This window comes from Clinocottus analis, unplaced genomic scaffold (assembly GCF_023055335.1).
Source record: "Clinocottus analis isolate CAN_PGR_092001 unplaced genomic scaffold, fCliAna1.0.p SCAF_9, whole genome shotgun sequence".
Classification (NCBI taxonomy): Eukaryota; Metazoa; Chordata; class Actinopteri; order Perciformes; family Cottidae; genus Clinocottus; species Clinocottus analis.
The window spans coordinates 6,047,708-6,073,438 of NW_027176251.1; the positions used below are offsets into that span (position 1 = coordinate 6,047,708).

Consider the following 25,731-nt stretch of genomic DNA (forward strand, 5'->3'; position numbering starts at 1 on the left):
TGGAAACGACTCTGCTCATGTTCAATATTGTGTGTCATTAGACAACTTGTTTTATGTTTGCGGCGACGTCCACGCGTGTATACAGCTATGTCTTCATGATAAAGTGGCATAAACATGTGGGCGTGTTTTCTCGAGCGCTCATATCGGTCGCTGCCTCGCGCGCATCAGCAGCGCGAGCCTCCAGCAGCCATAGCAGGAAAGATGGCGGCCGGTTCAGGGGCTGCAAGCGGGCACGGAGCCCGTGGCTCCAACGCTGGCCTGGAAGCGTCTTTAGACCGACGATTTCAAGGAGTATCCAACACCATGGAGTCGATACAGGGACTATCTAACTGGTGCATTGAAAACAAAAAGCACCACAGCCTCGTCGTGCGCCACTGGATGAAGTGGCTCAAGAAATGTGAGTAGCTCTCCGACCCCGTTAGCGAACATTGGCGAACGCTCGACCGCGATCCAGTCGAAAGTTCAACCTCGCAGGAAACGCGAGGCAACTACGTGCAGAACTAAACAATTATTTGAGTTGGAAATCATTATTTTGTTTCATTTTTTTACTGCGTTTTAAGGAGGCTGTCGTTGTAATCGACACTTCAAATGAGCCGTTAATGAAGCTAAGCTAACGTCTCGCTGCTAGCTAGCACTGTTTACAGTTGGGCCTCCCGGGTTCAGCTCTGGATTACACTGATCCTGGTCGCTCACGAGGAGGGCTGCCATGCACTGCACAGCAGGTGTCTAAGAATGATCACCCTAAATAGAGGTGGTTACAAATGTTTAGTTAGTTCATACATATTATCTGTTGTAGGTGTTTTGTCATTTTAATCTGTGTCGTCTTGCATACATGAGTGTTTGTGTGATGCGGTGCCTTGTATATAAAGTACACAGATAACATAGTTGGGGAAAAAGAAAAGTACACAACTTATATAGTCAATTTTTAAACAATCCGCATTTAAATATCAGCTTGCAACTTCTTGATGCACTTGACAGCAGCCCCTTCAATTTCTTCCTCCCGCTCTATTGCTTTAAATTTGGTTTCTTACCAACCTACTGTAAATTCGTAATATTCCTAACTGTGTGTGTGTGCGTGAGTGATAGTAACAATAATAGCCTATGTTGACCAAGCAGGCACATTCAAGCTATTTAACCTGTTTTGTGTTGTTGTTCGGTCATGTAAAACTTGCCAGGCAAACATCAAAAGTACACAATGTGTCACCAGATATTCATTCATTCACCTCACCTCATGTTGAAAGTCATCTCGCTATATTATTCAGAATTATGATTTGAAATCCCAGTTGTTCTGCATAATATTGACTGGTAGCAGCATTGTACCTGTCTAGTATTATCACTGTTATATGTTATAGACTTTACAACACAGCACTCTGGTCCCATGTTACAGCAGTGTCAACAAATTGTCTGCATAAAGCTATCCTTTGAGGTATTATGAGTCCTGCATACGGCATTTGAAGTTCTCCGATGGTGAAAATAGGTTGAACTTTACTCTTATGATTAGATTGTATTCCAAAATTATTTTCTAACTTAATTAATATTTAATCATCCATAGTTGCCATAGTCAAATAGTTGGTCTGTGGAAGAGTTAATTAAATTGAGGCAACACAGTAAACTGCTCTTTGCCCTTAGACAGACTGCATTATGATCAGTTTTTTGGTTCAACTTCACATGGTGGTGGTTGCTTTGGTCTATGTCTGGCAAAGTTCCTCTCCTCTAAGAATATTTTTGACGTTGCCAGTTTGAATTTAAAACTACAAAATGCCTTTAGCTGTCTAATAACGGGTTCAAAGCCGTTTCTAACAACATTTTGTCGAAAATATTAATCCAAAACATTTGTGGTAGAATTATTGTGTTGTATGCAGACTGATTTTTCAAACATTGGAGTGAATGACTCGTTAGATTTAATCAGCTTCTTAACTGTGTGTGGGCAGAATAGAGGTAGCAGACTACCCCACGTATTTTATGCTTTGGCTGTTGATGTCGGTGATTTCAGGAATAAATGTAATTGATGTTGCAACTGTTTGATGGAGGCATTATTTATCATTTGAGCTTTAATATTGTATTTAGTCATCAGTGGGTTTTAAGGGGTTTAGTTTTCCATCTGTTTTTGGAAAGAAGTGGCAGGTAGGCTTTAATTTGTGTGAAGTTTGATGCCCTATCTTAAAGTTAATATCTCAAAGCTGTTATACCATGTAATGTTTACCTTGTGTTACCTAGTTTGTTTGGAGTAGGACTAAAGCAAGACAGTGAATCGCATTTGCCGTTGTTACATGACGCTACTATGGTTGTGAAGATTTATGGGAGCCGATAAAATGTGTGGAAAAACATGAATGGTCATAAAATCTTAAACATGAAATCTAGATGCAAAAGTACAGTTTCTAGTCGCCATGAAAATGTTGCAGACTTATCTTAAATTAGGAGTTTCTAAATCCGTTTCTTGCTAATTTGACTCCTGAAACAATATTATTAAAATGTTTTCTTTGCATTTGTAATATTTTTTTTTTGCTTAGCTCTGAAAAAATCAAAATCTTGTCTCTTTTAAATAGTCACGTAGACCAGTGTTTTTCAAAGTTTGGTTCTGGGGACAGACTTAAAAAAAAAAATGGACTATGTTCTAAATGTAATTAGATTGAGTTCACATGCTTTGGTTTTTTCCTTGCATCAACAAAACAAAAATATTGTAAGCAATGTTATAAGTTGATTGCAATTATCAGAACAATATGAACATTCAGGCTCCCTCCCCGTGCTAAAAGGGTTGCCGATATACATTATAAATGAAAGACTCTGGAAGAAATTCTGCAAATATATTTGGGAATGACTGACGTAGACATTACTTATCTTTGCCCGTCATTGCCCACAAAGCAACACCTGATAAAAGCTTGTGCTGACAGCACACTGCAAACTGCTGCGCACTGGCTCAGCCATTGTTTTCTTATGGAGAGCAGCGCCAACTAACCAGGAGTCAATTTACTGATCATCAGTTATTGCCTGCTGGAGGCTGCAACATGTGCTTTTCCACCATCAAGCAGATGCATTTTGAGTAAACACAATCCAGGCCAACCAGTTTCCAAAGTTGACAAGTTTTTCCTTTTTTTGTTTTGTTCTTAAATTGCAGAAAACCATTAGTTGGCCTGAGTTGCACAATGATATGTCATGTAATTTTGTATTCAATTTTAAAGAGTGCAAACGAGACATTATTAGAAAAACAAGATATCAGTGTAAATATGTCATCAAACAGTAACTGTATAATACATACATTTTGAAGTAAAAAATGTAAAATAAGATGTCTGCCTGCATGGATGAATAGTAAAGATTGTTCACTTTCAGAGTGTGCTAAAAATGCAGGATGCAACCTAATAACTAGCTTTATATAGTATAGTTAGTACTGTGCGTTAGTGTATTAAAGCACAGTGTTAGGATAAGAAATTTAATTGACCAAACACTAGTGCTGCATTTCCTCACAACAAGAATAAATGTTAACATAATTTCTACTGAAGTTAATTAGTGGCTTCAAGATTCATGCACCGTAATAAAAATAGAGAGCAAACAGTACTTTTGAAATAAGTAAATGTTCAGTTTTTTCGGGGGTTCATTTTTCTTTTGCTTAAGTTTGGACGCATTCCATATATATTTCAATATAACTATAACCTCTATTTATTTAGTCTTTCAAAGTATTGGGTTAAAGCTATATTTAGGGAAATCACTTTTTAGAAAATGCGCAACAAATATCTTTCCGTTACACATTTTGAAGTAAAGTATAGCAAAATGAAATGCATTATTTAATTGATTATTACATGTGTTCCTTTAATAGTATTAGGGGAAATGTACATAACATATAATTTCACATACTTGTGTCATTATACCTAGATTGTTTAAAATAAAGCCCATGACATTTACAAACGACAGTGGGAATGCCAGTGACTTTTGTGAGCTGTTCCAGCATTGTATGGTGGAATAGAAGTACAGATAATTTTATTTGACCAAATGTACTCTTTAGGTGTCATAACTGTGTTTCAAGTAATAAATGCAGTGTGTTTGGGTGTGCATGAGTGTGTTGACTTGGAATAGGGTTGAATCATCTGTTGTTCATAGATACTCCACAACCGTTATTTGAGGCATATTTGTAAAAATGTAATATCAGCCCCGGCGGTACTAGTGATGAACACCCCTTATTGTGACCTTGTAGAAGTGTGTGTGTGTGTGTGTGTGTGTGTGAGTGTGTGAGTGAGTGAGTGAGAGAGAGAGAGAGAGAGAGAGAGAGATTTTCTTTCTCAGTGAGAAAAGTCCAGTCTGTGTTGGTTTGAACAAGTGCAGTGACGTTTGATTGAATGAGGTGGAGATGTGAAAGACATCTGACCGGTATCAGCGGCGGCTTTGTTCATGCGCGATTAATGCTCAATCTGGATGCGGAGTGTACAGCACGAGCATGCCGGTAGACTGACCGCCTGTGAGAGCTTTCTGAGGCGAGCAACTCGCGGCAGCGCTCGCTGAGAACAGAAACTACGTAATAATAGTCGGCAAGTAGTCAACACTGGCTGTTGGTGAAGCTACTCGCACACGTACATAAATTGCCTTCAAAGTAAAAGCCAAATACACACACACACACACAAACACACACGTTTCTTTGTATAGACAATATTAATGCATTTCTGATGCATTTCTAAAATGAATAAACAGAATGTGACAGGAGAGTTAGACCTTTTTTTAGCCCAAAAACCTGCTTACTGACTGCAATTGAATCCTCCCGAGTACAGTCGTGGTGCCGAATCTATTTTAGGAAGCAGTAGGACTCATTGGATTCTTGCCAATATTGTATTTCCTTTGGACATGAAATGAATGAATGAATGACTGATACTTAAGTTAGGTGACTAACTTAATTGTATCAACAAAAACAGGCATGTCTTCAACCTTTTTGTTTAATCGTATCGGTTTCTTTTCACTGACAGTAGTTAGAAAAGAATAGAAAAGGATGCCATGACATTTCAGAGCTGATATTATTGGTTTTAAATTGACTGACGGATGCATTTGTGTTGTCATTATGACATGGTTTTGACGTTTGTTAATGTACACTTAAATTTTCTTGTGCATTTTTTTTTTTTTTACAAAAACACAAGCTGCATGATAGTGATTCATAAGATTGTTTTTAAAAAAAATTTTTTTACTGAACTCAGTTGGACAAACATGATCGCATCACTGGTTCTAAATTAGCTCAAACTTCTCTCTCTGTCTTTTTCAGCTGACAACACTCACCGCTTGAATCTCTTTTACCTTGCTAACGATGTGATACAGAACTGCAAGAGAAAGAATGCCATTGTCTTTCGTTCAGCCTTTGCAGAAGTCCTTCCTAATGCTGCACAGTTCATCAGGTGAGTACACGGCCATACAGATGAATAAAAAATAAGTATTTTCCCCCGTTCTTCTCGTATTGAGATGTGCCATGTTGTGTCTCTTTTTGTCGTCAGAGATGGGAAAGTCCGCAAGGCGGTGGAAAGGATTTTTAAGATTTGGGAGGAAAGGAGCATTTACCCTGAAGAGGTAATTGCTCAGTTTAAAGCTGGCGTCAACAAAAAGGAAAAGGAGCGAGAGAAGCAGAAGATAAAGGAGAGGGAACGGGAGAAGGAAAAAGAGAAAGAGAAAGAAAAGGAGAAAGAAAAGGAAAAACAAAAGGAGACTCCACCGGCAACTGGTCAGTTTGACACTTCAAGTTTTTTTGCTTATTAATCAAATATAAAAGAGGAATAACTTCCCAAAACGTAGGCCACATCATTGTTTAATTTAAACGATTTGCAGTTTCAGATCTAAGTGAGTTATTTAATATAAGTTAGTTAGTTAATATTTTTATTTCACTCTCTAGCCCCAACCAACACTAAAGCTGCCCTCAAGTCCAAGATTGTGGCTGAGTTCACAGTAAGTTTTGCTCATCAGTATTGTCTTATGTTACTTTGTCTGACATGCTTTGTTTTGTTGGGAAATATCTAAAGCATTATCATTTCTGTAACTTTATTTCTTTGTTTCTTTTCAAGCCTCACTCCCTCATTGAGCAGTTATCGAGGTACAAGCAAGCAGTCGCAGAAGAGGAGTTCAGGGAGAAGCAGCTGACAGCTCTCAGGGTAGACGTCTGCAGCACGGAGGCTCTGAAGAGGCTTAAAGGTCGGTTGTCTCTGAGCATCACACACTTATTATCCTTATTATACTCATCCTGTGTACTGTACGTCTTAAGTAACCAACATACTTGACATCTTCTCCTCATTAGGGTTGGGTACAGAGAACCAGTGTTAATATGGCGGACAGAAAAACCTTTTCTTTGGTGCCTGAGCCGATTTCTAAATACTTCAATTTTTTTACACACAGGTATTGGTATACCTGCAACATTACAAAGGTAGCTCGGTACCCGTACGTTTTAAACGATAGGATTTAGCATATTTTTAGCATTGATACTTTATTAAAATAGCTCAGATCAGAGCACAGTCACTGCTCTGCTACCTCTTATGTTATGCAGTGGGACTCAAGGGGGCGTGGCTACCATCACGCACACGCAGCACGCTCAAAGTTATCGCTGGGAAGAGATGAGTGTAGGAGCTTTTGCCGTCCTGGGCTTGTTGGAACAAAGCTCTCCTGTTATTTGTTTGTTTAAAGTTTGAAGCAAAAAGGTTTGAGCTGTAGTTTGTAGTGTTTTGAATTTATTCAAATTTATAGTATACTTTAAACAGTTAATATATTGTTCAATTTGAAGGTTTGGGCACCGTTTAGGCACTGGTATTGTTTTAAAAGTATCTGTTTAGCACCAGTATCAGAAAAAACCCAAACGATATCCATCCCTACTCCTCATACCACATCAATAGTAGTAGTATATTCTCGCTAATACTACTTCAGTAGAAAATAGTGTCAATAAAAACAGTTTATAGTTCGTGGATTATCTTGAGAAAGCAATATATTGTAACTGAAGAGTTTTGTCATTTTTTGATGCGTTGAGCACAAGCACTGACTATTTAAGTCAATTGTTTCCAATTCCAGACAAGGCAGGAGGGAACAAGTTTGCTAAGGACTTTGAGGATGGAAGTCTGAAGCTACAGGAGTTTGTCGTCTTCATGGAGAACGAGTTGAAAACGGGGCCTCCTCTGCTGGAAGCTTTGGGAAACGCTGACATTTTCTACGAGATGCAGTACAAGGAGGTTAAAATTGTGGCCAATGTAAGTGTTCGGTTTGCGGATTAAAATTGAAAATGGTTCTGCAGAGAATTAATTGGTATTTGTTGATCGATGTTACATTGCACTTTTTCTCTATTTAATAAAACAATCATTAACAAAAAGGTGACACATGTTTATTGTTGTTCCTACACTTGCTTTGTAACAATAGCCGTTGGCAAATTGATCCCAGAAATCAATAAAAATGTTATGTCTTGCACATCCTTTTTTATTTTCCTCATATTCCTCTTTTTTTGTCTTCCTCATATCTCCCTTTTTAATTCTGTTTCCTCTCTTCTCTTTTTGCCAATCGGCTCAGGCGTACAATGCCTTTGCCAACCGTGTGGCCAGCCTTAAAAGGAAATTGGATTCCCTCAAGTCGACTCTACCCGGACCTGAGGACTCTCCCATCCCCTCACCCTCTGAAGACGCCCCCTCTCCCACCGGCTCCGACTCACCCTACATGGTACTTGGGTCGAGCAGAGCCCAGGTGGATCCGGAGCTGGATGGCAAGGCCATGGATGAAGGAGATGTGCCCAGTGACAACAGACACATGGAGGACATGGATATGTCTGATGAAGAGGCTGGCGCTGCCACAGCAGGGGGTCAGTGGCTACAGTGTGTTGTATTGGGGTGATAATTGTCCTTTCATTTCGATCCATATTGGGCTGCCCTGTTGTAGCATTGTGCTCCAGATTTGAAAAGGTATCAACTCTTTGGTTGTTTTCCCTAGCAGATGACAAGAAGGACAAGACGTCCACCGCTGTTGCCAAGTCAGATGCAGCATCAAAGGTTCCCACCACACCTACGAAAGCTTCTAAGACCAACGCCACTGCTGCTGCCACAGCGACAACGGTGACTCCCACCCCTGCTGCAGCTCAAAGCGTCCCAACAACCCCAATGGGAGTGAATCTGGAGAAGGTTGACCTGGGAAAGATCAGCTCCATTCTCAGCTCACTCACATCTGCCATGAAGAATACAGGTGTGTTCAAGGGTTTGCTGAAGATAAGCATGATAATGATCCGAACCTGTAGCTAAAAACTCCTTGACGATAAAACACAAGTTATGAATTGTTGCTGATGATATTGTCACTTTGTTTGATCCACAAGGAGAGTGAACTATTTGGTATGTTTAACATTGGGCCATGTCAGATGTGCAGAATCACAACCAATACTATGTAATACTATATTTAAAATAATCAGAAACGAGAGTTAACCAATCCCCCTTTCAGTCCTTCCATAAAAACATTTCATTGTAGCGCCTGCAATTTTTGAAATTCAACTTTTATTAAATTCTACTTTTTTAACACTGACAATGTAACAGACTTGGATTTAAAAACAACTGAAATGCATAAAAGGTGTTTCACGCATTTGTAAGAATAAGTAGATCTACTCAGTCATGTCACAGATATGAATTGTCTGCAGCGCTCTATCTTTTTTAATTTTCTCAGCAGCTAGCCCGTCACCTCGACCGTCTCCAGGAACACCCACCACTCCTTCCGGCCAAGCAGCAGCCTCCAAAGCGACCTCTTCGAGCCCTCACTTGGCCAACTTCCTGTCACGTGTTGATATCACACCTGAAGGCATCCTCAATGCTCTGTCGAAAACAAACACACCAGGTAAGACACACCTAATCTAAACTTAACGTGGATTTTTTATGAAAATGTGTATTAAGCTTTACTAATCATTTATTTGTTTCTTATGTCACCATGTCTGACTCCCCCGCCCCACCCTTTTTCTGTCTTGGTGCAGTTTTGTCCTCTCTCCTGCAAAGTGTGACAAACGCCACCTCTGCTCCTCCCACCCGAACCTCCCCAGAATCCTCAGCAGTTAAAACCGTGCTCACCCCAACCACCCCAAAAACGAAACCCACTCTCGGAAACAGCCTCAAACGAGACACACCTGGCAGAACCAGAGACTGGGAGAAAGGGAGACAGCTGTCCCCTCCTCCTCCTCCACCACCTCCTCGCCTCTCAGCTCCTTCTGTTTCTCCCCCCAGCCTAGAATCAAAAATCAACAGCTTCCTGCAGGGTAATCCAGGTTTCAGTCTCGCTCTGGGTGATGTCAGCCCCGATGGGGTGGATGGGACCCCAGTGAGGGACGAAGCTGCTGGCACCCCTACCCAGGACGAGATCATGGACACACCCGGTAGTGTGCCAGAATCTTTAGGGTCATCTGGAGGTCATAACCTCTCACCCACAGCCTACCGCAGTGAACCCTGGGATGCTGTGATCACCCCGTCTGGAAGCAGCAGCAATGGAGACTTGCTGAGTTCTTCCTCCTCTTCGCGGTATGGAACTGGAAAAAAGAGTGGCTCAAAATTTAAGGAAGATGACGTGATGAGGAAGCAGGTATCCTCTTCCCCCAGTAACGACATGAAGGGTAAGAAAGATGGACAACACGGCCAGTTAAGAATGATGGGAAACCACCGAGGGATTGGAGAAAGAAGACAGTCTGCAGGCTCTCGTAAGGCCAGCAGTGGCTCAGAAGACGGAGGTCTGAGTGGAAAAAGAGAGGGCAAAGCTGAACAGTCTCCAGGTGGAGATGGGAGGGAGGGACAGTACCATCGTATTGAGACACTGGTGTCTCCTTACACTGAAGGGGCGCCCATCCAAACTCTAGGCTACTCAAACCGTCCACTCGCTGGAGAGCGCATCAAAACGGTAGAGAGCATCCGTGTGATTGGCCGAGGTTCTCGGCGAGGGGGAGGGGCTGGCAGTCGGCCTGGTGGAGCAATGTGGTATGAAGAGGAGGAATACATGGAAGCTCAGCCTCCCTCAGCCCATGCTATCCGCTCTCCTCTTAACATTGGCAGCGAGGACATGTCCCCCTCCATGCCTCTGCCTCCCCCACATCTCCTCCACCCACATCTCCACCCTCCTCCGTCCCATCCTCACGCACATCCTCCACCCCAAGCTCCCTTCCAAATGCCCTACCACACGGATAACATCCAGAATCCTCCCCCATCACTACTCCACCAGCATCCTCCCCCATCCCATTTCTTTGGTCCCCCTCCACCGATCCCTAGACCCCCTCCACCTCCCTTGCCCCAGCGCCCTTCCCCTCCACCCACCCACCATGCTGTGCCGTCTGCAGTCATGGTTGGAGGGGTGTTGGTCCCTGTTGATCGCCCCCTTTCTCTTCCTCTCTCAGTCAGACCTGACGGTGTGGATCGCTGCGGAGTAGGGTCCAGAGGAAGCAAAATGGGTCCTCCACCCCTCATGGCATCGTTGCTAGGCGAGCCCCCTAAACTGCCCCGCCATGGCACGGTCAAAGAGCCGTTTGTCCCCCGTCATGCACCCCCTCTCCACCGTCCAGGTACCCCTGGTGTTCCCCTCCCCTTACTGGGCAGAGTGAAGGAGCCTCTGAATCTACCTCTTCCGCCCCCTTCTCCCACATCCTCCACACCCTCTCCCTCCACGCCTAATTCCCCTGCAGTCGACACTCTCCCTGCTCGCCTCCCTGCTCAGTCTGCTTCTCTCCAGAAGCCCCCCACTAGCCCTCCTGCTCAGCCCCGCAACCCCGTTCCCCTCCTCAATTTGCCCAGTCCTCGACCCCCAATGCTCTCGGGGCCCATCGCACAGAGACCTCTGCTGCGGGGCCGAAACCTCTCTCAGCAGTTTAACCAAGATCGCCACATGGGGGGATTTCGTGGGGGCAAGCGGTCCGGTCCTCCATTCACAGGTGGTCCCTTCCATTCGCAGAAGAGACCCTTCCTACCCCCACGCTACTGAAGTGGTCATCTAACACGTTCTGAATGAGAAGTGCAAGCGCCCTGCACTGAAGTGCAGTGTGTTAGCCCTGCTGGTATGAGCCCAGATATATTTTCTCTGTTAATTAGCTTGAATTAAAACTACCTTAGGTTGTGTGTAAATAGTGGATTAAATCGTCATGCTTCAGCTCGGTAGCCAACCAATCATCTTACACTGTACAGTGCAGCTATGAGGTTATTGGTTACATAATGCAGAGTGCTGTGTAACAACCCTTAACCCTCCATTTCTCAAACCTCTTCTCAAACCATAGAAATGCGATGCAGATAGTTCAATTAGAAATTAAACTGTTCTTTATTTAGAGCTTGACTATTTGTGTGAATGTTGGGTTACTTAACTGAGAGAGCAGGAGAGTGAAAGAGGTATGGGTCTCATAGGATACAGAGGAAAGAAATAAAAAAGCAATAGTTCGACATCTTGGGGAAATTAGCTTATTTGTGAGTGTTGGATGAGAAGATCAATGTAAGTCTTGTATATGTGTTAAATATGAAGCTATAGCCACTTTTATAGCTTAGTATAAATAATAGAAACAGGGTAACAGCTGCCTTGGATATGTCTAAAAAAAACAACCATTAACACCTCTAAAGGTCACTTATTAACATGTAGTAGGTTGTTTGTTTAATCCATATAAATATGCAAGTGTAAAAATGACGACTCCAGGAAGTAACTTTGTTCCCTTCAGACAGAACCAGGCTCACGGTCTGACCTGGTTCACAGTCGTTATAATAAGCAAAGCAAATAGTTTCCTGTCCACCGCTTCATATTTAACAGACAGATATTTCATCTAACTCTTTAAGAAATCCAATAACCGCATTCCCCAAAATGTCAAAATATTCCTTTTAAAATTGTTAAGATTCCAAAGTAATCTCTTCTTCTATGAGTGTGTGGGTGTGTGCTGTGTGTCCTTACATGGTGTTTCTCATTTGAAGTGATGAAATCCGTGTTGCAGCCGAGGTCAACACTAGTTTATATCTCCGGAGTCTCACCTGATGTAAATAATATTCTTCCTTTGCTTGACCTTTTCCACCCTCCCATCTCTCCCACTGTATATATTTCTAAGTTTGTAAATATAAAAACTGAGACGAAACAGCTTTTTTTTTTTTATTATTTCCTTCAAGCTCTTGTTTCTGTTAACGTCAATCTAGCACCCCGTCTTTACTGTGATCGAGGCCTTGGCTAAGCTTTAGCTCCAGAAGATTTTCTCTGCAGTGTCTGTCGCACCTTTCTGTCCTCCTTTTGAAACCACCACGCAGAAGAGGAGGGTGAAGATAATAATTACAAAGTGATTACATAATTCAGTTAGACTGAATTATGAAGATTCTCTGTAGTGGACAGTGGGTGGGGGGTCGGGGACAGTTTTTAACAACTCTTGCTAGACTTCAACATGTACTGACTTGAATAAAATCCAGTTTCAATTCAACTAGGGAGGGGCGGGGGGGCATTTTATTTGGTCACGATAGATCACTTGAATGGCACTGTTGTAATTGATTTGTGCTGTTCAGCTGATTTTTTTTTCTTTTTTTTCTGCCTGTTTTCAGAGGAATTGTTTTCATATATTTACATAGCTGCTGCCATTTTCATAATGCATTAACATTTAATGCCTTTTTTATTTTTGGCGCTGTATTTTTAATGCGAGACTAAATTGACAATTTCCCATTTGCGGCAGCACCCACAAATGCTATCAGGGGGAACGAAAACGATAGAGCTAATGAGGAGTTTTGAAAATGGTTTATTTAAATACTCAAGTTGTATTTGGCCCCGTCGTCCATTATTTTTTTTGGCTTACTTCATGCTTTCCCCCTCGAGCCCCTCTGCTTACCTTGTGCTCACACGGCTTCGTCCATAAACACTTGTGCACCTCTCAACACTTGGGTAAAAAAAAAAGAGAAAAGGGTTCAATGGTCGCAATCCCCATCTTGTGCAGGGATTCTTGCCGTAATGCTTCCCTCAGTTCTACACTAGTTACACGGTGAGAGGTGCATGCTGGGTGTTGCTGCTCAAAGCGTCATGTTTCTTTCTGTGTTTGTCTGATCATGGAGTGTTTGTTGTCTCCTCCTGTGCTCATTTACAGTCACATCAAGATGCACTGAGCGCCTGCAAACGTTTCCACATAAAGTTTGATACATTGTTAAAATGTAACCACAAAGAGTGTATTTGTCACGACAGTGTTAGCGGTTCATCAGCGCTCTGATGTTTTACTGAATGTTATACAAGTCTGTTACCACCTTCTGTAAACTGTGTGTCTTTTATCTGATCGCTCACTGAAGCAGCTAAATATCAACTCAATTCAGTTTGGTGTGTTCACGTTTCTCAGAGTGAAAGCTAGATTAAATCTTATAAAAATCTTCCTGCTTACAAAGCTCCTGCCAAGTTCAACGTTTCAATTGTCCCTATAAATAACCTCTATCCATTTCCTCTCTGACAACTTAAGTTTGAAATTGACTGAAGATGTGACAAAGCTGATGGTGTGTGTATATTTGATAAGTTTAATTGCTCCTCCTGCTGTTCTCATGAATGATGCTATATCCCCGGTCTTTGAGTGTCCAATCCTTTCTGCTGTGATAAACATGCACTCATTCTATAATTGTCATAGTGAATATATGTATTATTTAAGAGCTGAGAACAGCTTCATATTTTTTCTGTTTTTTTTTTATTTTTATTTTTTTTAAAACACACAAAGCATATTACAGATCACAAGATGGCAATTTTTGGTGCAAATGATTGACTTGCAGCTTCCTCACATACTTGGTATATCTGACATTTTGTTTGTGGATGCACCATGACTGTAAGCAGTCGGTGCTCTGATTGAATAACGGTGGCAATATGATCTTTTCCATGACTTTTTTTTTCTGCTTGCAAAGACCTCTACTCAAACCTTTCTCTCATTACCTCCTTGAGAAGACCAATTTGTTTTTTTTTCTTCTTTTGATTGTTGCTAAACATTTGCACTCTACGATGCACACTGTTGGAAGGCCACATTTTAGAAATACCATTTAATAACTTTGTGACACAAGTGATGTCAGCTTTACACCGAAGTATTGACCATCACAGTACATGGAACGCAGTTACTGCATTCACTGAATACATTGTGACGGACAGTTTGATGACCAGCCATAACCTCAGTCACAACATTAACAGAATAACACTAAGCACCCACTGTACACATATAATACATTTGTATAGTTGATATGTAAGAATCAACCCACTAGATGCATTAACATGCATTGTGCCAGGATCTTTTTAGTGACCATTCAAAATGAAATGGGTCATTATGGCCTCTGCGCCATCATTGTACAGTTAACAGTGCAATATTGCGATATGTTAATGTTCAGGTAATTAATCTTAATTTAACAGCAGAGTTAGGCCATTAATGTTAAATACAGATACGTTGGACAACCACCAGCTCTCCATCTGACGAAGAGCAGATCTCTTGCTCGTAAACGTGCGTGCTTTACAGTGTATTCCATAGATCTAGTGAAATAACAGAAAGTCCTTAAGGTGGTCCCTTGTTTTAAAATATATATTTATAATCAGTGATTGGGTTCTAGATGGGGGCAGTTTGTCACTTTATAAAACACATATTTGTATTTCTCTATGTAGAATGAAGAGCTCGCGTTTCTAAAGTACTGCAGCTCCCCTAAGTGGTAGTTCAACGGTACTTCAGCTCCTACGTCGAACAAGTGTCCATGTACTACAAGTACTGATGTAACTCAAGTACTGATGTTGGCTTATTCTTCTGAAAATGGTGACAGTAAAAATACGTTCTAGTCCCTGGTCAGTTCACACATTTTTAGACTGGCTCTAGCAGTGCACTTGACAGTTATTACTATATATATATATATATATATATATATATATATATATATATATATATATATATATATATATATATATATATATATATATATATATATATATATATATATATATAATCTCCCTCTGAGTCATTAAGATGTCAAGTTTAATATTTATATTAAACTGTGTTGCAATAGTTACCCCAGAGAAGTCTTCAACATATGGAAATTTGAACAGTAGCTACTTTTGAAGCTTATTCTAATTTAATATATTAAATATTTAAGGGACCCTCAAATATCTAATATATTAAGTTATATTTTCTCAATTTACTAATCCCAAAGAAACCAACATGCTTTAATGCAGCTGTCGTCCATATGGAGCACATTGACTCTGCGGTTCGTCCTTGTCGACTGACGTCATGCAGGAGGTCTGTGTGAACACACTTTGGGGTTGCAGACTCGTGGATCACTGAATTACAGGCGCAGCTTAGCTGATGTCCTGTGGTTGTTGGTGGTCTTGTGTTATGCTTCAGCTGGAGGTAACTCCACGAAAAGGCCGTGTTTCGTTAAAAATCAGCATAATTTAATCCTGTCGGACGTACCTGATCTAAATGTGTATGCTTTAGATGTTACGGTCGATCTATTAGCCTTCAAACGAATGCAGATGCCCCGTATGTGCACCTCCTTGTGTTGGCGCGCGCTCTGGTGTGGCTGCCTGGGTGCGCGCACGCTGCTTTCATAATAGCGTCATGTGTTTACGCCGGCGACGTCACCGCTGCCGTCCTTAAGCTGTGCTTCCGGTGTTATGGCGGCTCGCAGAGAAGGGTGACACTAATGTGTGATATGTGGAAATGAGCGCGGGTGTTTAGGCAGGTGTGTCGAGGATGGCGGTGACGCAGCTGTTTCGGCTGGTTACCTGTCGGGCTGCAGCTCGCGCGACACTTCGCGCGCACAGGAGGTACAGCAAGGTGCGCGCGGCTTGTTATTACTGCAGTACAGCAACTACAGCTAGCGCTAGCTACATGCACAGTCTGCTCTGTCAGTGTTGAGAGAGTCGTGTTGCTTGACAGTTGGGTGGAGCTTGTTTGTGCTTTTTGATAAACTTATTCATCTCCAGGTTTGATGTCATTATCAGATCCATAGGACATGGTCTGGTACTTGGTTTTGATTTACCTGTGATGTAGTTTATAAGCAGTGCAATGTTTTTTTAAATTTTTTTTATGGGTGTCATGGACCTCACTAAATGCTCTACTACCTCTCCTCGCTCTCCCATGTGGTTCCCTAAAAAGGAAAGAAAACTGAAGCAGTAAAGACATTTACCAAACTATTGTTTGTTAAAGGTTTTTTTTATTTATTTTGTCATCCATCTCATTAACAACACTGAAGCTTAATCATTGTTTCATCTCAATATTGTTATGTGTATATCAATACACACTGTTATTAGTTTATTAGGTACACAGAGTTAAAACTACTGTAACCGCCCAGCAGTAAACCGACCATTATAAAGGTCACAATATTCGCTTTCTATTGCAACTTGTTTAGAGATGTGTTTATTTAACTTCATGGTTATTTTGCAGTCTGTAGTGTTTTTTTGTGCTGCTGGATTGTATTGCACTTGTTATCCTTTCACCTCCTTTTAATTCGGATCTCCCTCCTTCCTGCCCTCTGTAGGTGTGCCCAGCTTTATCTGAGCGAGTGCAAATCTTTGAGTCCCTCTGGGAAAAACAAGGCCACAAGAGAAGAGTTGAAGCTACAGAAACTCGGCTCAGCATCCAGCTGTCTGACGGACGGACAGTGAAGGGAACAGCTGGCTTCACCACACCTCTCTTTGTTGCTCAGAGTGTTCGGTAAATGCATTTTACAGAATTACGTTCTCTTGTTTGTTCTTAGTAAAGTGATATATCAGGGTTATTGCATCTTTGCTTGCAGTGTGAAAGGAGCGCTGGTCAGTGAGGTGAATGGGGAGTTATGGGAGCTTGGACGGCCCCTGGAGGCCGACTGCGAACTACGACTTCTGGGGTTTGACACAGAGGAAGGACGACAGGTAATCCCATCTTTTTTTTCAGCCAATGATTTTGTCTTCCATTTGTTTGTAATACACCTGATGTGTATTAATTGATAATGTGCTTTCTATGTCACATTACCGTTTTTAAAGTGGATCTTAATATATAAAAAAAGTGTATTGTCTTGACTAATGGAAACATCACGAGGTCAGGAAAGGATAAAACATTTCACAGAAAGTTTAAATAATATTGGAACAGAAAGTGAAAGTCACTTAAAACAGGTATTGTTTATTTGTGTAGTTCAATATTGCTTAAATAAGATGCTGCGCACTGTCAGTGTTTATATAAATAAATTAATCCTCCACCTACTCTTTATCACCCTCCCTGTCTCAGGTAGCATGGAGGACAGGAGCCTGCGTCCTGGGTGGAGTGCTTGAGAAGGCATTTGGTGCCGAGGTTTGCAGAGAAGGAGCGTCAGAGCTCGGGTTTTACTGTGACCATCTATTACACGACAGGTGAGATGTTCATTGAATACATGAACACAGAACTCCAGGTGCAGTCTGTTTTGTAATCATGATCAAGTGTATCTGTTTCTTAGTCTCTGCAATCTGTCAAAATATCATCTGTCCTTGTTTGAAACACTAAATTTAGTATTTCTGTATTAATGGTTGCTTCCTTTACATTTCGACCACCCGTGTAAACGGATTGTGAACTCTACATTGTTCAGTGCTGCTGTAACGACCCCTTTTCTATCCTCTCCACACACACAGTGCCTTGTCTCTGAGCGACGTGGAGGAGAGATGTAAACAGGCTGCAGCCCTCAAGCTTCCTCTGTCCAGACTGGAGCTGAATACAGAAGAGGTCCGAGAGCTCTTTCAGGTCAGATATACCAGTGTTTGATAACAATACATTATTTTTACAGCAGACAGTTTGACTTGTCACCAACCTATAGACTGCCTGCGCATCAGACTTGTTTTTCCACTTTGTCGACATCGGCTGCTGTTTTGTGTTTCTTGGGCAAAACTGTTTGTAAGAAGTAATCAAAAAACAAATGTAATGCCCAATTAAACACTACTACTTTGCTGCATTACAACATTTTAGGGTTTTTGTCACTGCTTTAACATTGTGATTATTAAACCTATTATAACTTACTAACTATTATATTATCTTTATTTCTTTATTATCTGACCTTTTTGATTTTATTGTTTCCAAAGTCATGTTTTTTCATTTTCTCTTTATTGACTGATTCTGTATTATAAAGTATTCTGTATTGTAAAGTGATACAAATAAAGCATTCTTTAACATTTTTATAAGAATCTCAAACTTAATCAGACAAACAAATTGCTTTTGTAAACCGTAACGATAATCCTATCTATGGTTATGTATTTTTAGGTCAATTTGAAAATAGGTATTTTTATGGATGAATCTAACTCATGGTGAGACTAAGAATGAACAGAATATTGTATCACAATGAAAGATCTTTGTCAAGGTACTCTGGTGCCGTATGTAATTGCAGGTCATCATTCTTCCATGCTATATTGCTGTGTACCAGTTACAGGTTGTGTAGCTCAGTGTTTATACATGGTGCATTTGATCAAATGTGAATATAGCTGTGATATTACTCACTGTATGAGTGGCTCCTGTTAATGCTGCTGATTTCTTTTCTAAAGTCCCAGTGTTTGCTTTCTGAGCTCGGGCCCCTTCCTATTGTCCAACTGTTCATATTAAACTGTGATATGTGATAAACTGATTTGTAGGTGTTACTTCTTGTAGAACAATAAGCTGAGACTGCAGTTAGTTGAGGAGCAGATGAACGGCCCCACCATCACAGTGTACAGGTACACACACACACACACCTCCTGAAGTGGACTTACCTGCAGAAGTCTTATAAAAGTTTTTCCAAGAATGATCTTTCATCCCGTCTGTGTGACTCAGGTGTGGAGACAGCATAGCGGTCTGCGACGGCCCCCTCCTCCCGCACACTGGCTTCCTCAAAGTCTTCAAGACACTCCAGGTGTGTGCTTGTGTAACTGTCCTTTCCTCTGCTTGCCTCTTTGTGATTTTTACACACTCGTCAGTTCTCTCCTTTTTGTTTACTTAAATTTGTATTGCCCTAGTGCGCCTAAATTAGCCCATTTTATCCAATTTTATCTTGAATTGAGACAGTCTCTTGGAAGTTAAACACGTTTTTCATCGGAGCTCTATCTATTTTTTTTCTACTTAATGATACATTTTCTTAAAGAGATTTAAAAAAAACAAACATTTCAGGATTTTAATTTCCCATGGGATTGTTAAAGAGGCCTTAATGAACCTCATCTAATCTGTTAACATGTTTTATTATAATGTATGTGTCCCTCATTGGCTGAGTGACACACGCTGTGTCCATGGAATTTTCCTTGTCTTTATTTATTGGGGAAGAGAGAGGAGTTTCCATACTGGGCTGCCACTGGGCAGACTGGGATTCCATAGCAGCCAGGCTGGAAATGTCAGCAGCAGGATGTTGTGTTTGTCAAAGGCCAGTTTCCTCTTCTCGGCATTTACAAACATCGCTATCCATCAGACTTGCTGTCGCTCTTATCGGTTTACCCTTCCTCTTCTGGCTGACCTGATTTTTTTATTTTTTATTTATCTCTCTCCCTCTTCTCCCCAACATCTTTTCACTGCGCATCAATAACATCCCAGCTATCGCCCGTGACCCTGGCCAATCAGACAGAGTCCTCAGGTTTGATGCGTCTTCAAGGTGTGGCTTTTCCAGGAGCGAAGGACAAAGAGGCGTGGGAGAGGGAGAGGGAGGAGGCGAGGAGGAGGGACCACCGACGCATCGGGACAGTAAGATAAACTCTAGATCAGGAGAGGTGCAAATGGTTTAAGAGTTGTTTGTTGATCATAAATGCCATGTGTTCATGTTTTTGCACAGGACCAGGAGCTTTTTTTCTTTAATGACGTGAGTCCAGGAAGCTGCTTTTTCTTGCCTAAAGGAGCCTACATCTACAACACCCTCACTGACTTCATTAAGGTGAAAACACTCTCTCTCTCCAGTCACTGACTCTGTAAATGATCATCAATAATCTGACAGTATTAATTAAAGATAACTATATAAGCAGGATTGCTTATAAAAAAAAGCACATTTGCAACTATTCCATTCATATTTCCATCAACATGCTACAGTTGACTGCCTGATTGACTGAAGAAACTTCCTCCATATTCCTTTACAATGTCAGGGAACACTCAAACTCACCACTTTATCTTGTCTTGTGGCTAATGTGATAAACTATTTGTGGTGTTTAAATTTAGCTGGGTGTAAATGAATTAACATGTTATCTAATCTTGCTCCTAACTTGAGTTTTTACTCGCCTCTGCCATTAGTAACGGCATCAGCTTTAGTGTAAAAGGATGAACGCAGATTTCAGTCGTATAAAGTTACAATAGAATTACTTCTATTAATTCCAAAGAACCCAATTGTCTGTATTTGACCTCGGACACTTTGAATTTGCAGCAATTTAGAAGGAAGTGAAACTTTATAACCCTGTCCAGCACTCCTTGAGCAACTAAAACAGAAATACCTCGAATACGCCTTAATTAGATTACGCATACACATACTGTAGTTTAGTTAAGGTAATCAGAAAATCCTGATTAATTTAGCCTGTTTCCTTCATTGGGTTAAACATGTAATATTGTCCAACATCACACACACACACACACGTGCACATAGATTAAGATAACACATGATGTGTGATCGTTTCCCGGGGACACGCATGTTCATGTCACCCGTCAGGATATTGCTCTTATTAGCCTTCAATTACTGCACTGTTGTGACAGTCTGCCCTCGTCCTGCACTCATTGTCACACACATCCTTCCTTCCTGACGTCTTGCAGAGTGAATACCGAAGGCGAGGATTCAATGAGGTCGTGACTCCAAGTTTGTACAGCACTGCATTATGGGAGCGCTCGGGTCACTGGGAGCACTACAGCGAGAACATGTTCACTGTGACATCAGAGGGCTCTCAGACCTACGCTCTCAAACCCATGAACTGTCCTGCACACTGGTGAACACACACACTCGCACAACCTTGTACTTGTCTTTGTCAGGACACTAATTTAAATAACGCATTCCAAAAATGTCATCACTCAAAGATCTGAAACACAAACTGTTTTTCAAAAGAAAGAAAGCTGCCCACGCAGACTCGCTCTGAGCCTCGCTCTCCTCTCTTGTGTTTAGTCTCATGTTTGAGCAGCGTGTCCGCTCATGGAGAGAGCTTCCTCTGCGATGGGCCGACTTTGGGTCACTGCATCGCAACGAGCTCTCCGGAGCGCTGGGAGGTCTCACTCGTGTTCGAAAGTTCTGCCAGGACGACGCCCACATCTTTTGCACACCTGAGCAGGTACAGACAACACATGTGAGGTTGACTTTCCTTATCTAGGCCGCTGCTCGCTTGTGACGGTGTGTAAGTGGGGTAGAGACTGAGCGGGACACATGTGGGACCATATTACAGTGATTAGATGGGCTGTACAAGTAACCACCGAGACATTCCAGGAGGCCAACTACTGGATGAATGAGGGTCTTTGTCCCGTTTAAACATTACACCTCCACATGTGCATCACTGTGACTCTACAGCCTGTGTAGTCCTGGTCCCCTGCATAGTGCTCTGGAACGTTCCCATGATGCTCTTTGCGCTCCTGCAGACTTTCTGTTGGCGTCCTGTTAATTCTCAGAGATCATAGTCAAAGGATAATGACTAATAATCATCAGTCTGTTGGCATCTAAAATACTGAATCAATATATGGAGACTTTACACTAAATACATTGTCACATATAGTGTTCTTTCCTGGCCATAGTTGGAATTTTAAACTTATTATTATTATTATTATTATTATTATTATTATTATTATTATGTCGTCTTCTTGTTGCCCTATTCAATATTTTTTCTTCTTTTCGTTCTGTCTTCCCAGCTGCAAGATGAGATTGGGGCATGTTTGGACTTTGTGAGGAGTGTGTATCAAGTGTTTGGGTTTTCCTTCCACTGCCTCCTGTCTACACGCCCTGCACCGTTCCTCGGGGAGCCTGAACAGTGGGATAATGCTGAGGAGGTAAACGCATACACATTCACACACACACACACACTTAAGAGTAGTCTTAGTCTTTAAACTCAAGGGCAAGTGGTACTTTTCAGTTGAGATCTGTTCAGGGCTGCTGGGTAAATGTTTATCTCTTAATCCCAAAGGACACCTTTTTAAATAGGCGACAGTTTATGCTGATTCAATTGACTGTAATTTACTATTATGGTGACACACACACACACACACACACACACACACACACACACACAGAGAGACAGACCAACGGAGTTCATAATGTGCATCAATGTTCTTGCATTATCTACTACGTCTACTTAGTGTGTGTGTGTGTGTGTGTGTGTGTGTGTGTGTGTGTGTGTGTGTGTGTGTGTGTGTGTGTGTGTGTGTGTGTGTGCAGCTGTTGGAGAAGAGTCTGCAGCACTTTGGTGAACGTTGGGAGTTGAATCCAGGTGACGGCGCCTTCTACGGACCAAAGGTCAGTGGAAGGGGCAACATGCAGGAAACAAATGTGCACACACGAGTGTAAATATTGTAAATCATGGGGTGTGTTCATAAATACTCTGAGCACTCTGCCACACATTGGACTGTTCGTGAACTCTGAGGACCGCAAAATTGTATTATTCGGTTATTTAGAGCACAACACTTGTCGCTCTGTCTCAGGAGACGAGGCAGCAGAGTGTGAACTGAGTGGTTACTTGTTTTCCATAATATTTAATAAAACATTTAGCTGGGTTACATTACCACTCCTAAATAGCTTTATATGTTTTCTAACTTGTTTTTATCGGCCTATTGTTATAGTTTCATGTTTGATAAAAATCTTTCTCATCCTCACTGGCAGCTCTTAATTTTTTATATAAATATCAAATTGAAAGTTTCTCTTTTACTGAAGAACTTCAGATTGGATAGTATCGACTAACATCTAGAACATTGAATAACCCTTTTGGAGAAACGAACTAATGTGTATCAAGACTCTATTAAACCTTTTCTTGAGGTTAGATTTCTGACCATCTGTTGCAAAAGAGCTCTCTCCATTTAATTGAATTATTCCAAGTATCTGTTAAATAAATGCTTGAAGACATTTGAGTGTTTGACATCACGTTTGTTTCTCTAAAGGAAATTAAAAAGGGTTGATTTCCACCACATGTTTAAGCAACTGCTGGCTGTAGCTTTATATTTAATGAGTGTGGTATCAATCTTTTCCCTTAACTCTCAGAAAGAAAACACATATTTTTATTTACCAGGCTGTTGAACCTTTTCAAAACTAGTGTGTAGATGTTTCTGCAGGATTCTTCTGGAATCGGTGTATTGGTGCTCCTTTACAGATTAGAGAGCCACACAGACCTCTTTGTTGTGCTTCTGGCTCTGCAGAGAAATACATGTTAGAGTTCACACTGTCCTCGACCACAGGAAGACCAAACAAACCAGAAATGTGTGACAGTTGTTCATGTGCAGCTACTTTTTTTTATGAAAAAAAGGAAGTGGCTTTAACTTAAGAATTTCATTTTTACTTTTACTTTTAAAAAGTCAGTAATCATATAGAAGAAGTCTGCTTCAGGCAGACGTTGCATGATCGAGCTCATGTGGAGGCACAGAGTGGAGGGAGGTCCAGTCAGGGTGGGGTCAGATACACACTCACACGCTACATGTAACAAACAAACATTCCTCATCTAGCTACGGTGTGTTGGTCTCAATTAGCCAGTTCAGCTTCTCTTGAACCACATTAGTTAACGTTTCTGTCCCCTGCAACGTGAGACTAGTGAAGCCTGATGCCAACGCACTCCTACATGTTTCTCTATAGATTGACATTCAGATCAAAGATGCTATTGGCAGACAACACCAGTGTGCCACAATCCAGTTGGACTTCCAGCTGCCGATCAGATTTGACCTTCAATATGTCGGGTGAGTTGTACATTTTTGCAATTGGCTCGCAATCTTTTAAACATTCCTACATCTGTCATGGTTTATATCTGCTCACTGGTATTTCTTGAGTATATTGTCCTCTGTTGATGAACCCACATGCTCGCTGTGTATGATGTCCAGTAAGTGATCAAGTTAAAGTGACACAAGTCTAACTTAATAGGGCCTAATTTGGACCTAATTTAATCATGAAAGATGAATCATTTTATTAAATCTTTCACTTCAGGCCAAACTTCTGCCTTTTTGCCTCTTATGAGTGTGCCCCACTTCCCTCGCATGGTCTCAACATGGTTTTTATAGTGTTTGTCACAGTAAATTTCATTTAAAACTGCGATATCAATATTTCCCATGATACAGTTACTTCTATAATAAGCCATTTATGCAGAAAATAACCAAAAAGGAAGTTTGGATCTTAGATACTTTAACACATGGATGCAAAAAAAATCACACACAATAATTGTGGCCTAATAATCTCAGAGATATTAAAGGAGAGCTGCTAGAGTCAAGAAAAATCTTTGATGGGAGTCACAGTTTTTTAATGTGGTTTTGACCTTCTTGGTGGTTGTTTGTTTGCTAAGTGCCAGGTGAGTGTGTACGTTTGTCAAGAGGAGAGTCTTTGATGAAAAGCCTTGTGCTGCAAACCTACACTAATGAAATGTCCATCTCTCTGTTACATATCGCCTGTCACCCAACATTTATTCTACGGTAACCTTTTGTCTTCTGTCTTTCTCAGTCGGGATGGACAGTCGCACAGGCCAGTGATGATCCACAGAGCAGTGCTGGGATCACTGGAGAGAATGATGGCTATACTGGCTGAAAACTTTGGAGGGAAATGGTGAGAAGATATAAATAACGTTGTAGTAAAATGTATTTTGTCAGGCTGTTACAATACGGAAGCTGTAACCAAACGCATCGCCTCTCTTTTCACGTCTCCCAGGCCCCTGTGGTTGTCCCCAGCACAGGTCATGGTGATTCCTGTAGGGGGCAACAGTGAGTCATACAGCAAACAGGTCAGTCTGTGATGCAGTATTATTTCAGGTACAGCAACAGACCAAGTCTTTCTGCCTCCTGTTCTTCCTGTCATCATTGATTTGCTTGTAACTGTAAGAAGCACAGTAGATACCATCTCAATACACGTGCTTCTCTTCTCTTAAGGTGGCCCAGCAGTTCTGTGAAGCTGGCTTCATGGCTGATTTGAATGATGATCAGGGAGCCACCTTAAATAAGAAGATTCGCTCTGCTCAGCTCGCCCAGTACAACTACATATTTGGTAAAGATAAATAGTAGGATGAGAACTGTGGCTGGTTGATGTACTGAAGCCTAAAACACCTTATTTATTCATGCTGATGTTACCATAACTGATAATGACACCATTTTTCTTTTGGTCCAGTGGTGGGGGACAAGGAGAGTGAGAGTGGAACAGTGAATGTGAGGTGCAGAGGGGGCAAACAGCTGGGGAGGAGGCCGACGCAGGAGGTGCTGACATCCCTCACACAGCTACGAGACACCAGGAGCAACTTAGATGAGTTCTGATGAAAAAGTCCTGGGAAGAAAATGAGTCACTGATGTAAAAAGTGGTTTTACTTTAACCCAAATTTGTAATAAAAGTATGTCAAAGATTCCTGACTTGTTGATTTGTCCATTAATGACATCCACTGGTAAATCTGTGTGAGTCTTTAGGCCAGAACAAGATCTCTATCAGTCTAATATCAGCATTACACCACTCCAGCTGCAGTTTGTTTGCCAAAACTATTAAATATGCGAACCTCCCGCTTACGTATGTCTGTGTCATGATGTCAGAATAGAAACTAGACATACCTTTAAAAGACTGGAAGGAAGGGAGAATACGGAGGGGGATTTGACTAAAATAGGAGAGACGGCAGCCGTGTCAGGACTGTGTGTTTTCATGTGTGTTTAGTGGAAACAGCCAAGTCAAGGTGAGGGTCAAAAAGATTGGAAGTTTTTTCCTTTTTAATTGAGAGAGGGCA

At 41.4% G+C, this 25,731-nt stretch overlaps 1 protein-coding gene across 3 annotated transcripts; it reads left to right on the forward strand.

Moving 5' to 3' along the window:
• Positions 1-174: 174 nt before the first annotated feature.
• LOC137781496 (uncharacterized) lies at positions 175-25,363 on the forward strand. Of its 3 annotated transcripts, none has more exons than XM_068570287.1 (27): positions 175-397; positions 5,237-5,366; positions 5,463-5,686; positions 5,855-5,907; positions 6,024-6,150; positions 7,015-7,190; positions 7,504-7,789; positions 7,918-8,166; positions 8,635-8,802; positions 8,936-9,846; positions 16,419-16,594; positions 16,677-16,791; positions 17,144-17,265; positions 17,521-17,629; positions 18,524-18,588; positions 18,686-18,764; positions 19,433-19,579; positions 19,668-19,766; positions 20,627-20,796; positions 20,970-21,132; positions 21,701-21,838; positions 22,224-22,301; positions 23,625-23,725; positions 24,477-24,578; positions 24,681-24,753; positions 24,899-25,013; positions 25,134-25,363. In XM_068570287.1, the coding sequence occupies exons 1-27, from the start codon at positions 202-204 to the stop codon at positions 25,274-25,276; spliced, it is 4,515 nt and encodes a 1,504-aa protein (XP_068426388.1). In that variant the 5' UTR covers positions 175-201; the 3' UTR covers positions 25,277-25,363. The 3 variants fall into 3 exon arrangements, with proteins under 3 accessions (XP_068426388.1, XP_068426390.1, XP_068426389.1); XM_068570289.1 differs by having other exon boundaries at positions 8,638-8,802; XM_068570288.1 differs by having other exon boundaries at positions 7,921-8,166.
• Positions 25,364-25,731: the final 368 nt, after the last annotated feature.

What these genes read in the sequence shown, in the direction of transcription:
- LOC137781496 (XM_068570287.1), top strand. Translation starts at nt 202, where the DNA reads ATGGCGGCCGGTTCAGGGGCTGCAAGCGGGCACGGAGCCCGTGGCTCC. An exon ending in AAGTCTTCAAGACACTCCAG is followed by an intron (nt 18,765 to 19,432) that starts GTGTGTGCTTGT and finishes ATAACATCCCAG; the next exon opens with CTATCGCCCGTGACCCTGGC. An exon ending in GTGAGTCATACAGCAAACAG is followed by an intron (nt 24,754 to 24,898) that starts GTCAGTCTGTGA and finishes TCTTCTCTTAAG; the next exon opens with GTGGCCCAGCAGTTCTGTGA.